Source organism: Oreochromis niloticus, linkage group LG3 (genome assembly GCF_001858045.2).
Source record: "Oreochromis niloticus isolate F11D_XX linkage group LG3, O_niloticus_UMD_NMBU, whole genome shotgun sequence".
Taxonomy (NCBI): Eukaryota; Metazoa; Chordata; class Actinopteri; order Cichliformes; family Cichlidae; genus Oreochromis; species Oreochromis niloticus.
Window position 1 is genome coordinate 1,734,818 of NC_031967.2, and position 12,645 is coordinate 1,747,462.

Here is a 12,645-nt window from a genome sequence, read left to right on the forward strand (position 1 = left end):
TTTTGCTTTTTCAATTTGAACAGCATTGTTTTTTATATTTTTGCTTCAGTTTTAGTTTCATTTCTCTCTATTATGAGGAAATTATGTTGGCAGTTCATGGACAACTGTGAGCTGCCTGTGTTCCTGCAGAGTGGGTTTTGGTCACATGGTAACAGTGTCACAAGTATGCGGTAGAGCTGGTACAACCATTGCGTGTTATTGCATGTTCTTCTTTTGGTCCGTCAGCCGTCTGTGAAGAAAAGTGAAGTTGTACAGAGCTAAAGTGAAACAGAGTTTCCACTGAAACCACTCTCTGTACGTTTCATACTAACTCAGCATAAACTAGTATGTCATTTTTTTGTACTTCTCTCATTCCTGGTCAACTATTATCGCGACCGTCCCTGTTGATTGTCAACCAGTTAGCATTATCTGACATACAGCATCATCAATGTCGAGCAACATTCAGTTGGTATTGTGGAGGACTACAGCATGGCAATATGTTTGCAGTGGTTGAAAACCCCCTCTCTGTAAGCTCTACATAGGCAAATACATGCACAACAGTACTGTATATTGTAATATATATACTATAATACAGTAATAGTAAACAGTATTTTACGTCAGACACACAGCTAGATGCTGCTTTGGGTCAGCAGGCTCTCTAAAGTGATTTCCTCAGATGTGGTCACAGCTTCACCAGAAAGAGCTAAAACTGCCCCACTGACATCCTGAAATATGTATGAAGCAGCTGTGATAGAGCTTCAGCTCCTGGATCTAACCAGGAAATTGTCCCTGCTGCTGCTTTCTTGTGATGAACCCAGAATCTCAGTTTTTGTTCTTGTTTAGAAGCGTCAGGACCAGCTCGTCATGGCTCGTCATGGCTTGATGTCAACAAAAATGTGTATGTACCTTACGCAACAAGTTCAGATCAGATGTTTTTAGGCGACACGCTCGGTGTGTAATGGCGTTAAAGTTTTAAAAATGTAAAATAAATGGATAAAACAGACATTATGTACTGCAGATCACCAAAACTATTTCCAGTAAACAGTTTTTTGTTCATCCATTTCAGTCTAATGTAATAAATAGAGATGGCACGATACCACTTTTTTATGTCCGATACGATATTATAAATTTGGATATCTGCTGATACCGATATGAATCCGATATAGTGTGTTTTTAATGAATAAAACTGTTAATATCTTGCTGCATTTTGTATAAGTTCATACTCAAGTTTAAATAAACAACAACACTAAAGCTATTCTGTTATACCTGTATGTAAAAAATACACTGCACCCAAAATATTTCATAGTTCAGCAACACTGATCAATCTAATAAACTTAAACCTGCTCCATCCTCCCTATTCTGGTATTTTAAAGAGTACTTAGCAGAAATATTAAGCAACCTAACTAATAGGGTTGCAAACTCCCAGTTGTCAACTCTCAACCCCCCCCAACCCCCACCTCATGATGCTTAATCGACGTAATCAACTTTAATTTAATGCACATGTAAAAAAAAATGCACAGAAATCAATTATTTTTTCTACAATAATTTAATAGATTCAACATCTTTCTTCAACAGAATTGCAGACTGCACAGATCGTACCTTCCCAATGGAAAAAGTACTATAGCTTACTAGGGTATATTAGACTTAACAGTTACTATATACAGTAATGGACTTCTATACATTTTACATCAGATTAAAACTTTGGGTGTAAGATTCAGATAATTATTTATTAAAAGCCCCTGCACAGTTACCAGCCGTCAGCTACGTAGAAAAGGATCCTGGTGTAGAAAGTAATGTTAAATAAATTCTAATTGTTGTCTCTGTTGTTTAGCCGCTGGTTTCCTCTTTCTGGTGCAAAGTGGGCCAAAAAACCCCCAAAAAACAAGAGAGACGCACTCGCGACAAAAAAGCCGATCAGCTGACAGGTGAGGGAGAGAGAGAGGCAGTCGCTCCATATATCGGTTGTTAAGCTTAACGCGGGAATGCTTTACAAACATTCAGAGATGAACTTACACACTTGCTTTACTTCTCTCCGGGTAACTTCCTCGGAGATAAAATGCTGGTTTGGAGGCTCCAAATACTCAACCAGACCGCCGATAGGTCTCACACGCCACAGCCGCTCTATCACGTGATGCACACTGCTCCGACATGCTACGGTTATGAGCCGAGTTACGCCGTGTCGCAAGTTTTGTGAGGTGCTTTTTTGATATTTAATGGATCGGATTACATTTTTAATTTCTCTCCGATATCCGATCCAGTAATTTAGGTCAGTATCGGACCGATACCGATACGTAATATTGGATCGGTCCATCTCTAGTAATAAATTGATACAATTAACAGAAAAATAATATCCTTGCACACATCATAGACCCCAAACCAGGTTCTTTATGAGCCAGGTAGAACTTAGTGTTTCATTTAGCCTGTTGTTTGCTGGGTTGTTACTTATTCAGACCTTTATTTGAATTATGAGCATGTCCTTCATTTTTTCTGTAAGTTTGCAACTTATTATTTAGATTTATTCTTTAGATTTCTGTGTGAAGAACCTGTATTTTAATTTACTGCAAGCAAGTATCTATATCAGTTCTTTATCGAAAGTCTGAACTTATGTCATAATTATTGAATCCCTGAACAAATTTAAAAGGTATAAATACAGGTGAAACTACTATATGATACAGACTCATTACATGCAAAGCGAGATATTTCAAGCCTTTATTTGTTATAATTTTGATGATTATGGCTTAAAGCTTATGAAAACCCCAAATTCAAAAGCTCAGAAAATTAGATTATTGTGAAAAGGTTCAATATCGTACGCTCAAAGTGTCACGCTCTAATCAGCTAATTAATCCAAAACACCTGCAAAAGGTTCCTGAGCCTTTAAATGGTCTCTCAGTCTGGTTCATGGGGAAGACAGAAAACCATCATTGACAGCCTCCATAATGAGGGAACACCTCAAGAGGTAATTGCAAAAGAGGTTGGCTGTTCTCAAAGTGCTGTATCAAAGCATATTAATAGACAGTTCTGTGGAAGAAAAAGGTGCACAAGCAGCAGAGATGACCTCAGCCTGGAGAGGACTGTTAGGAAAAGGTGACTGAGGCTGGACTTAGTGCAACACACAGACGGATCCTGGACATGAGCTTCAAATGTCGTGTTCCTCGTGTCAAGCTGCTCCTGAACAACAAACAGAAGCGTCTCACCTGGCTAAAGAATAGAAGAACTGGTTTGTGAGTCAGTGGCACAAAGTCCAGTTTCTGATGGAGCAAATTTTGCATCTCATTTGGAAACCGAGGTGCCAGAGTCTGGAGGAAGAATGGAGAGCAGAGTCCGTCAAGTTACTCGAAAATAGTAATTAGTTACTGATTACGTCTCCAAGAAAGTAATCCCATTACTTTACTGATGACTTATTTTCAAAAGTAATTAGTTACTTAGTTACTTTTTAAAAACACGATAAACAACCTGAATAGGTAATAAAGCAACAGACCTTTCAACCCAATTCTATTTTTTCTGCATAATCCATCATATAAAACTGAATCAAATGGAAAATCTGTTTTATTAGTTTTAATCTTTTAAGTTTATGCACATTGCATCAAGGACAAATTAAATTATATGCAACGGTGTTTGACTGGAAGAAATGTGTCTAACATTTAAACCTATGTTCTGCATATTCCAGCATATAAAATATAATGTTTTGTGTTTACACTCTTTCAAATTGATGCAAGTAAAACACAGCAGAAAATCAATAAAATCACAGATTCAGCAGCGCTGAGTCGCTATTGAAGGTCTTCCATGGTCTTCCATGACACGTCAGCAGTGCCACAGGCTGATAGCATCCATGCCACGCTGCACTGAGGCAGTAATTCATGCAAAAGGGGCCCAAGACAAGTACTGAGTACATATGTATGATTATACTATCCAGAGGTCTGACATTTCTCTATTTAAAATGCTTGTTTTATTGATTTCATGTAATATTCTAATTTTCTGAGCCTTTGAATTTGGGGTTTTCATAAGCTGTAAGCCATGACCAACAAAATTAGAACAAATAAAGGTTTGAAATATCTCGCTTTGCATGTATTGAGTCTGTATCATATATTAGTTTCACCTTTTAAGTAGAATTACTGAAATAAGCAGTAGGGTAAGCCCATCTTTTTGCACCTTGTTCTAATTTTTCAAGTTTCACATGTACATGGTATAACAAGCCTCCACACTGCTCCCCCTGGTGGATACACAAGATATCACCACCGGTTTTCCTAAATGCTGCTTTTGGGGCGTCATCAGCCATGGTTGCATTGTCCAGGCGGGGGTATCATTACAGCCAACTGGTCAGAAATCTGTCACGTGCCCACCCACGGTCCTGTCAGGGATGAGACGGACATTTTTAAAGTGGCTGTATCTGTAAGCCTAGTCTTAAAAGTAGAGATAGTGCCTGTCTCCTGAACCTGAGCTGGTTCCACAGAAGAGGGGCCTGAAAGTTGTAAACCTCTGGTAAAATGCTGTAGTCCTTGGTGTCCCACTATTACCCAACTATTAAGCCACAGCTGCAGGACAAATGCTACCCCATCACATGCTTCTCATTCAGTTTGCTATTAATAAGGAAGAAATGCCTGCAGCTGATTTCTTGGAGTATTCGTGCCTGTATGAAATACAATCCCTGTGGTACCTCAGTATAGCCTTGGAACGTTTCGTCTATCATGTGTCTGTGTTTGTGTAACATCTGCTTAGAAGGAAACCATCCAGACAGGAATTCACAGCAACTAATAAGTTCAAAGTTCATACGTTTATATTTCTTTAAGATATTTTAACTTTGCACGAAGTGAAGAGTTGGGTTCAAAGTGTACTCAGGAACTGAACTGTCTCTGTTTGTCGTCCTTTCTTTTACATTTCACGTGAACAGCCACCATCAGTTCTGTCAGTTGAGACAGTGTGATGCTGCTAAGCTCTTTGGTTAAGCACATTGTATTTGGGGTGAAAACCTACTGATTTAGTACAAGTAAGACTTGGAATTGATTTGCATTGATTGTAGAAATGTCAGTACTAACATATGGTGAGTAGATCTGAGTTGTGGTAAAATCCCCGAGATGTTCTGAATAATAATTATTTACAGTTTGCTCCTCTCTTCCCACTCGTCCAACAGCAGTACCCAACCAGCTGCTCACTCCATCTTTTCATCCCCTGATGCCCAGGGGCCGTCTCTGGGCTCCTGTCAGCCCCACACTCACATCATGTTCCTCAAGACCCACAAGACCGCGAGCAGCACAGTGCTCAACATGCTGTACCGCTTTGGAGAGGAGCGCAACCTTCGCTTTGCCCTCCCACTGGGCTACCAGCTGGGGTACCCGCTACCTTTCAATGCTCACAGAGTCAAAGGTTATCGAGGTCCCCGAGCCACGGAGTTTCACATCATGGGCAATCACATGAGGTTTAATAGGCCAGAGGTAAGTCGTTCACACGACGAGAATGGTTGGTAAAATACAAGGCTGACAGTAATGACTGAAAATGGTTTGATAATCAAACACCGCTCTGTGTAATCCTCCACTGTTCAAATTTCCAGCATGGCTGGACATTTTAAAGAGACTCACTTTATAGTTTATGCATAGAAAATGAAAATGTACAAACTCATATACAGATGTGACACAGCAGTAGCCTCAGCCATATAATAAACATTGGCAGAAGATAATCAGTATCAACTAATGAACAAAATACACAAAAATAATACACAGAGGTCATTTTGTGGGCTAAAGTGATGTTCATTCATAAATTTGCTCAAATTGGACTAAAAACACTACAGACACTCATCTCCATGCTTAGTGTGACGTAACCTAACCGCCTGTATGACTGTAGGACCGCCAGCCCATCCAAACCTTCAGACAAGACGTAACTTCATACAAATTGGAAACTTTCACCAAGACACAGCTCTATAAGTATTAAAATAATATTTTATAGACATCGTCTCATACTTTGAGCTAAGAAGAAACAAGGAAATCTTAGGTGGCTCAGCACTGCACAAAGGAAACGGTCACCAAACAGACCAGTGATCTTCATCAGGTCTGTGCTAATGTGGTCAAAACCAGTTCACATCTGTACCTCTTTGAAAACTGAACCCTTCAACCAGCACTAGGAGGTCCCAGTGGGATTGTTAGCCTAAATTCTGCCAGGCCGTTCATTAGCATCATTTGTAATCACCAGACTGCTAATGTAAATACCCGTGTCAGCAAGCCAAACCCTCTGTCCAGATTGAGCATGCCCAGTGTAAGAATGACATAAGAGGAGCTTCTGTTGGTTTTATAATTAAAACAATGGATATTTGAACCGTTACTGATGTCAGAGACAATACATTATAGTACTGCAGTAGTATTGTTATTTGTAACAGAGGTTTTTGTCTTTCAGGTGGAGAAAGTGATGCCTGCAGACACGTTCTACTTTTCTATCATCAGGGATCCTGTCGCTCTGGCTGAGTCTTCGTTTGCTTATTACAAAGAAGTAGCTCCTGCCTTTCGGAAGGCAAAGGGGCTGGGTGACTTTGCCGACGACCCCAATAAATACTATGACCCTCGTCTTCGCAACAACCACTATGCCCGCAACCTGCTTTGGTTTGATTTTGGCATGGACAATAATGCTAATTTCTCAGTGGAATTAGCTCAGCATGGTGAGGCCATGATCCGCCAGACATTCAGACTGATTCTTGTGTCCGAGTACTTTGACCAGTCTATGATCCTGCTGAGACATGCCCTCTGCTGGCCACTGGATGCTGTAGTCTCATTTAGCCTTAACGCTCGGCAGCAAAAGCCCAGCAGCAACAGCATAATGGGCGGAAGCTGGGTCGGCAAAGCTGCTGTAGCGGCTGGCGTTGGTGCTAGAGCTGGACGCTCACAAGGCAAGATGTTGCCCAATCTGTCGCTAACAGACCATCAGCGGGAGAAGCTACGCCAGTGGAACGCCTTAGATTGGTACCTATACAAAGCCTTCAACCGCACGTTCTGGGAGGATATCGACAAGTTTGGTCGTGCCCAGATGGAGCAAGAAGTAGCTCTTCTCAGGATGCGGCGGGAAATCCTGGGCCGGGTTTGTCTAAGGGATGGTGGGAAGCCCGTAGAAGCGTACCGGATACGAGACAAAAATATCCGACCCTTTCAGAGCGGAGTAGTAAAGATTCTTGGATACGAGCTCCAGCCGGGTCTCGACAATGCTACCAGGACGGCCTGTCTGAGGATGATCAGGCCCGAGATCCAATACAAAGATTTGCTGGATAGTAAACAGTTCCCACGGCCTGTCCAACCCCAGCTGGGCCAGCAGGGACAGGGACTGCTAGCAGCTGGTGGTGCTTTTGGAAGACATGATTCATCTAGGACAGGAGAGAAAATGATGATGGGAGAAGCTGAGATGGAAAGAGAAAGAGACTGGGATGGAAGCCGTATAATGAAGAGCAACCAGACTTTAAAAGGAGTGCGAGAAAAAGAAAGATTGAGATAGTTTAAGGTGAGTTACATGTTACCTTTGATTTGTGAGGGGAAACGGACCAGAGACGCCTGAGCCAAATTTAGTTTACATGTGAGAAAGAAAAAAGCTTCTCTGCAGCACTTCCAGTTTCTTTCTTTTCCTGAACACACTCTCTGGTTTGGTATGTTCTCATCTTTGGCAATGTTGGCAATTACTTTGTATGAGTGACAGTCTATTTTATTATTGGAACTGCATTTTCTTATTGAGCTGTGTTAATGCTTAAATTAAATAAAAGGTACAAGCTGTCCCAAGGTTACAGAGGAGGGGTACACTGCTCGGGTCTTGTGGCTGATCCGACAGGGTGTCTTTAGTGACGCAGGCGGAGTTTGTCTTGCTTGACAGTACCACAGAAACCAAGACATTGTTTTCATGCAAGATTAAATTTTAGGTTTGTTCCAGTATTAACAGCTGGTATTGATTTCAAATGATCGCTTCCCTGCTCAACTCTTGTTTTGTATTTTAACACACAGACTGCTTTTTTACATAAGCTTGCCTTTAAACACGGCTCAGAGACAGTAAATCTCATCTACAGGAGAAGTCTGCAGACAGCAGCTGTGGTGGTACAGGTACATCTTCCAGGTGAATTTAAAAAAATTCACTTTTAGGCAGGATTTTAAATGTTTTGATTTTCATCAGGTTTGTGTAATGATTTTTTTCCCAGTGAAATTAAGGTAATGCTTCAAAATAAGTGCCTGTGGGCGTGTCTCCTGAAACACCACAGGCTTGTTTGTGCTGTTGAGTGGTGAGTCTGGACTCTAAAAGCTATTTCTGGATTATGAGTTTCAGTTTGTTTACATTTATGAAAACACATCTTTTAGCTTTAGACTAAGATTGCTACATTGTTTCAGATCCACACTTTCAGCAACATTAACCACGTCTTAGGAACCTGCAGAAGGCTCATAGCTCGCTGTTGTTTCCAGTGACTCCCAGCAGTCCCAGTTTCATTTTGTCATTGACCTGCTCTTCCATACTGAGGTCCAAAGTTACATTGGGCACGTGCAGGGCCAGCATGCTTACCTTTGCCTCCTTTCTGAGGACGCACCTGTGGAAGGAAAGTAGAGTCACAGACCATATTAGCAGTTTGTTAGCAGGTAAAGTGCTAACGCTAGACGACTGCTTCAGTTGTGTTTTTCACCAACTGCTGTCTGTACAATCTAACACAGACTGAAAACCACGTTTCTTTGATTGCATAAGAAGCGTCACAGAGTGGGTTCACTGACAGTGTTGACCCAGCCTTAGTGAGGGTCATCCCTGCATGCGAGGTAGCACAGGTGACAGACAGCGTCAGACGTGACTGCATGCATATACATGAAATATGCATGTGCCACTTTGTTTTTAAATGAACCTCCTTACAACAGGTTGTTTCCTAGATCATAGGTGTTCGTTCATTGTTGAAAGTATTGAATTTATTGCCCAGTGTCAAACATTCGATCGTCTTGTTCTCCGTCCAGAGTCGGCCGCCCTATACAGTGTACATCTGCTCACCTCAGCAGTGGCCCGTAAGGGAGATTCAGGCATACTGTGTTTGAGCGGCTACCTCCTCTGATGAAAGGATGTTATTCATCTTTTACAGTCAGTCTGTTTAAAGAGAGTCAAAGCGACGACTAATACTGAACAACGTCTTCAAATCAAAGGGACATAAGGTGTTTATTTCCCTTCACTCAGGAAACCAGTGGTTTATTTTATTTTACTCTAAACTCTGACTTTCTCTTCATTCATAAATGAGCCATCATTACCAGTGAAACTCTTGAAAGTACTGCTTCAGGAGTGTCACAGTCCTGTCTGGGATCTCAACAGTCGCGCTAATTAACATGTGCTGGATATGACATCCAGAAAGGTCTCTGGAGTTCAGGCCTATGCAGACGTTTGGAAGGACAGAAGCTGCTGCTTTGTTACAGCAGCAGTGTGTGCACGGTTGGCAGGATGCTTCTGTGTTACAGCAGCGTAACTGAAGTAAATGGTTTCCTTTCCCGTGGTTTCCAAGTCACGCCGCGTTGACTTCACTGAAAGAGACCTTTCTGTCTTTTGCACCTGCCAGCTTTCGCTTAGATTTCGAAGAACATCGCTTCCTATTCTGCTTGTTCATGTTTTACATCAGTAACAGCTGAACATTCAAAAAATTACACAATATGGATTTTTGTTTATCATAGAGTGCTACTACATACTGTAACGTAAGTGTCCCTTATATTTTGGTTATTAGATAACTGTGGCTATTATGTCCAGGTACATTTTGTCCCTCTCTGAAGGTTAGTGGTGATAAGTCATATTTACACACAGCAGACACGTCGGTACTCAGTCGCTGACAAATGCCAATCAATTCTTGCCAAAATGGGCTACAAACAATGAATACACTGAAAATCCCATCATTATGTTTTTGTGTCATGTAATCAGCACAGTGTAATAACAAAATAAAAATACTTTATTAATGCTGAGGAAATTTCTTTATTACACACTTAATTCCAATATAAATATGGAAGATGGCAAAGAAGTTGAAACTTGTAAACACGTAAAACTAAAATGAGGTGAAACATTTGAACATAAATAAATAAAGTTAAACCTGTTTCTTAAATTCAGGACAGTAACTATGTTGCCACCTCTGTCTGCTCATACTTTTTATTGGTGTTTAAACATGTGTGTGTGTTTTATTCCTTTTAATTCCACTCCATTAAAAACAGTTTCTGGTACTAAAAGGTACCAGAAAGTCAAACTTTGCTTCCCGATCGAGGATAAAGCTTTATTTGAATTTTGGCAAACACCGTAATGTGACTCATTGTAGCTGGTTTTCAGTATTAAAGTTCCATGTTGTACATAGTGGACAAGAGCGGTACAGGTCAGAGTAAGAAGCAGTGGTAGGTTGTGGGATTTACCTTCTGTCATGCCCACTTGGCCAACGATCTCACAGCCCTGACAGGACATTTCACAGAGAATTCCTCATGTTGCTCCAGATGTTATTGAGCAGGCAGAGCAGCTGCAGTATATGTGGCTATGATCTTACTTGAAACTGTATTCTGTCGGAAATTTGTAGTAGATCACGCTCTTTGTGTGCATCTGTTGTGTTTGTTTTCTTGTACTAAATAATTAAAAAAATCTGAACTCTCCTTCGTCTTTTTGCCTCCTTGTTTTTAACCTTTCACAGCAGCTGTGTGATACGGTGGTTGTTCTATGCTGCATTAAATGTGCTGAGTAAAAAGGTCAAAGAACTTTATGTGTAAAATGTTAGTCTCCATATTTGTGACTATTCTCTTACTTAACACGGTTGTTTCATTTTTAAAATTTAAGAATTAAAACTTGCTAGACAAGCTTGTGTACATGTTAGATCGTATTCTTCAAGTCGAACATGTTGCTCTTCATAGACTCCACATTTTATTTGTTCTGAAGCCTGATGCCGACCTTTTGGACCGTCACTGGTTCCAACAACAAGTGAAGCGTGGAGCTGAGAGAGACCCAGAGGAGGTAGGCCTACTCTAACCCCCGTATAATTTACAAAGACCATCATATTGTACTTGATGATATGCGAAACTGGTGAATGAGAACATGAACTGATGAGGAAAATCTTCTTACTGAGCTCACAGACCAAGAGACCTACACAATCACGTCCCATAGACCTCTATGCAGTATTCGTGCAAACTGAGGATGCCCTGCTAGCCTTTAGAAATACTGCAGATTTAAATGATATAGAATTAGTAGATGCATGAAACCATGTCCATTTTATAACTATTCTCTGAAATAACCATGTTTGATCGACAGGTTGGACCGCTCAGTTATCAGCTAAAGCTAGTGAGTTTAGTTAGCAGGCTGCTTTGTACATTATAGTTAGCACTCAGTTTATACCCCAGTATACTCGAATCAGATCACACAGCTGGCACAGCCAGACAGTTCACAACACTATCCTCCTGAGACACCCCCAAAATGTTTTGATATTTAGATTTTTTTAGATAATTTAAGTTTGTATTTCAAAGAAACATTTTTTTAAATATTCTGTTACTTGAAGTGGACATCAGGTTGTTTGATCACACACTATGATGCTGAGTGATGCCGAAAAATATTTTAGATACACAGAAATGCTGAAGAACGTTTCAGTTTTAATGGTACCTGCAGAAATGACCACGTCCCTCTTGATGTGCGCTGATTTCTGTTTGATATAATTAAAGGACCACCCATTTGTTGAGGGTGGGCAGTGTTGTCCTGTTTTCATGCTAAAACATTTCTGTGTGGCATTAATGCTACTTTCCCTTTAGACGTGAACACCACCCTCTGGTTTTTGAGCTTTGACTTTTTTTTCTAAAACTTGGGAGCCTATTTTCTGTTTGATGTAGTCAGAGAATCACGTGTTTGGTGGTTGTGGGCCACGTTGGCTTGTTTGATACTGTTGTGCCTAAAAACCTCAGAGCCCTACATTTAACAGTTCTTATTTTGGATGGTAGGTGCATCACCTCCTCTTAGCTTTCACCTTCCCTCTCTGATGTCTGGCCTTCCTCCACCTCATCGTTTGAATGATTCCCTTTCTACAGTTCTGAGTAAAATCCTCTCTGCCTCACCCTCTACTTCCTGAAGTACAGACACTGTTCGAATCGGTTATGAGGTAGTAAGTCCTGTCACTTAAAAGAACACTGAATAAAAGTTTTGTTTTGGAAAGCCTATAATTACTACACATTTCTGAAATCTAGATCTAAGTTAAGACGCTCAAATTAAAGAAGAAACAATTTGAGTTTAAGCAACAGAATCATAATATCTACCAAAAAAAGTAGCATTTAACCTCTCGTGGCCATAAAATATGGAAGCTGATGTGTTCTGTTTGCCCAGCCCCACAAAGGTAGCATCAATGAAACGGCCCTGACAGTACAGCAGGATGGTGCATGATGTAGCAGTCTCAGACTCATGTCCCCAAAGGAGGACAGAAATTAATTGCTGGGTCTTAGGAGGATATCACCAACTGACACAGTTATAATGAAGTGGAAGCGACTGGGAATGAAAGAGGTTACCAACAAAACTCCAAAACTGTGGCCTTAATGTTACCTCATGAACAGAGTGCAGAGAGCTTCATGGATTTCAGTTCCATGCTCCCAGTGATGGGAACGACCCCTCCCTGTTCATGGATCAGACAGTGTGGTGTGGAAGAACCTGACAGACACCTCAGGAATTAATTAGAGCAGAGATTGTGATTCGGGCGGTCTG

At 40.9% G+C, this 12,645-nt stretch overlaps 1 protein-coding gene and 1 long non-coding RNA gene across 4 annotated transcripts in view; one reads left to right on the top strand and one right to left on the bottom strand.

Moving 5' to 3' along the window:
* Window positions 1-10,568, top strand: part of gal3st4 (galactose-3-O-sulfotransferase 4) — a 36,837-nt gene extending 26,269 nt beyond the window's left edge. For 2 of the 3 annotated variants that reach the window (XM_019350224.2, XM_019350220.2), the window contains 2 exons: window positions 5,108-5,408; window positions 6,361-10,568. In XM_019350224.2, coding sequence (XP_019205769.1) covers window positions 5,108-5,408; window positions 6,361-7,443 — 1,384 coding nt within the window. In that variant the 3' untranslated portion in view covers window positions 7,444-10,568. The remainder of the gene's footprint in view (window positions 1-5,107; window positions 5,409-6,360) is intronic. The other variant, XM_025899879.1, reaches the window with a different exon arrangement.
* The window catches only part of LOC109196394 (uncharacterized), a 13,382-nt gene continuing 737 nt past the window's right edge, over window positions 1-12,645 (bottom strand). Inside the window, exon 3 of the long non-coding RNA XR_002057873.2 lies at window positions 1-229. This is a non-coding gene — a long non-coding RNA (uncharacterized LOC109196394). The remainder of the gene's footprint in view (window positions 230-12,645) is intronic.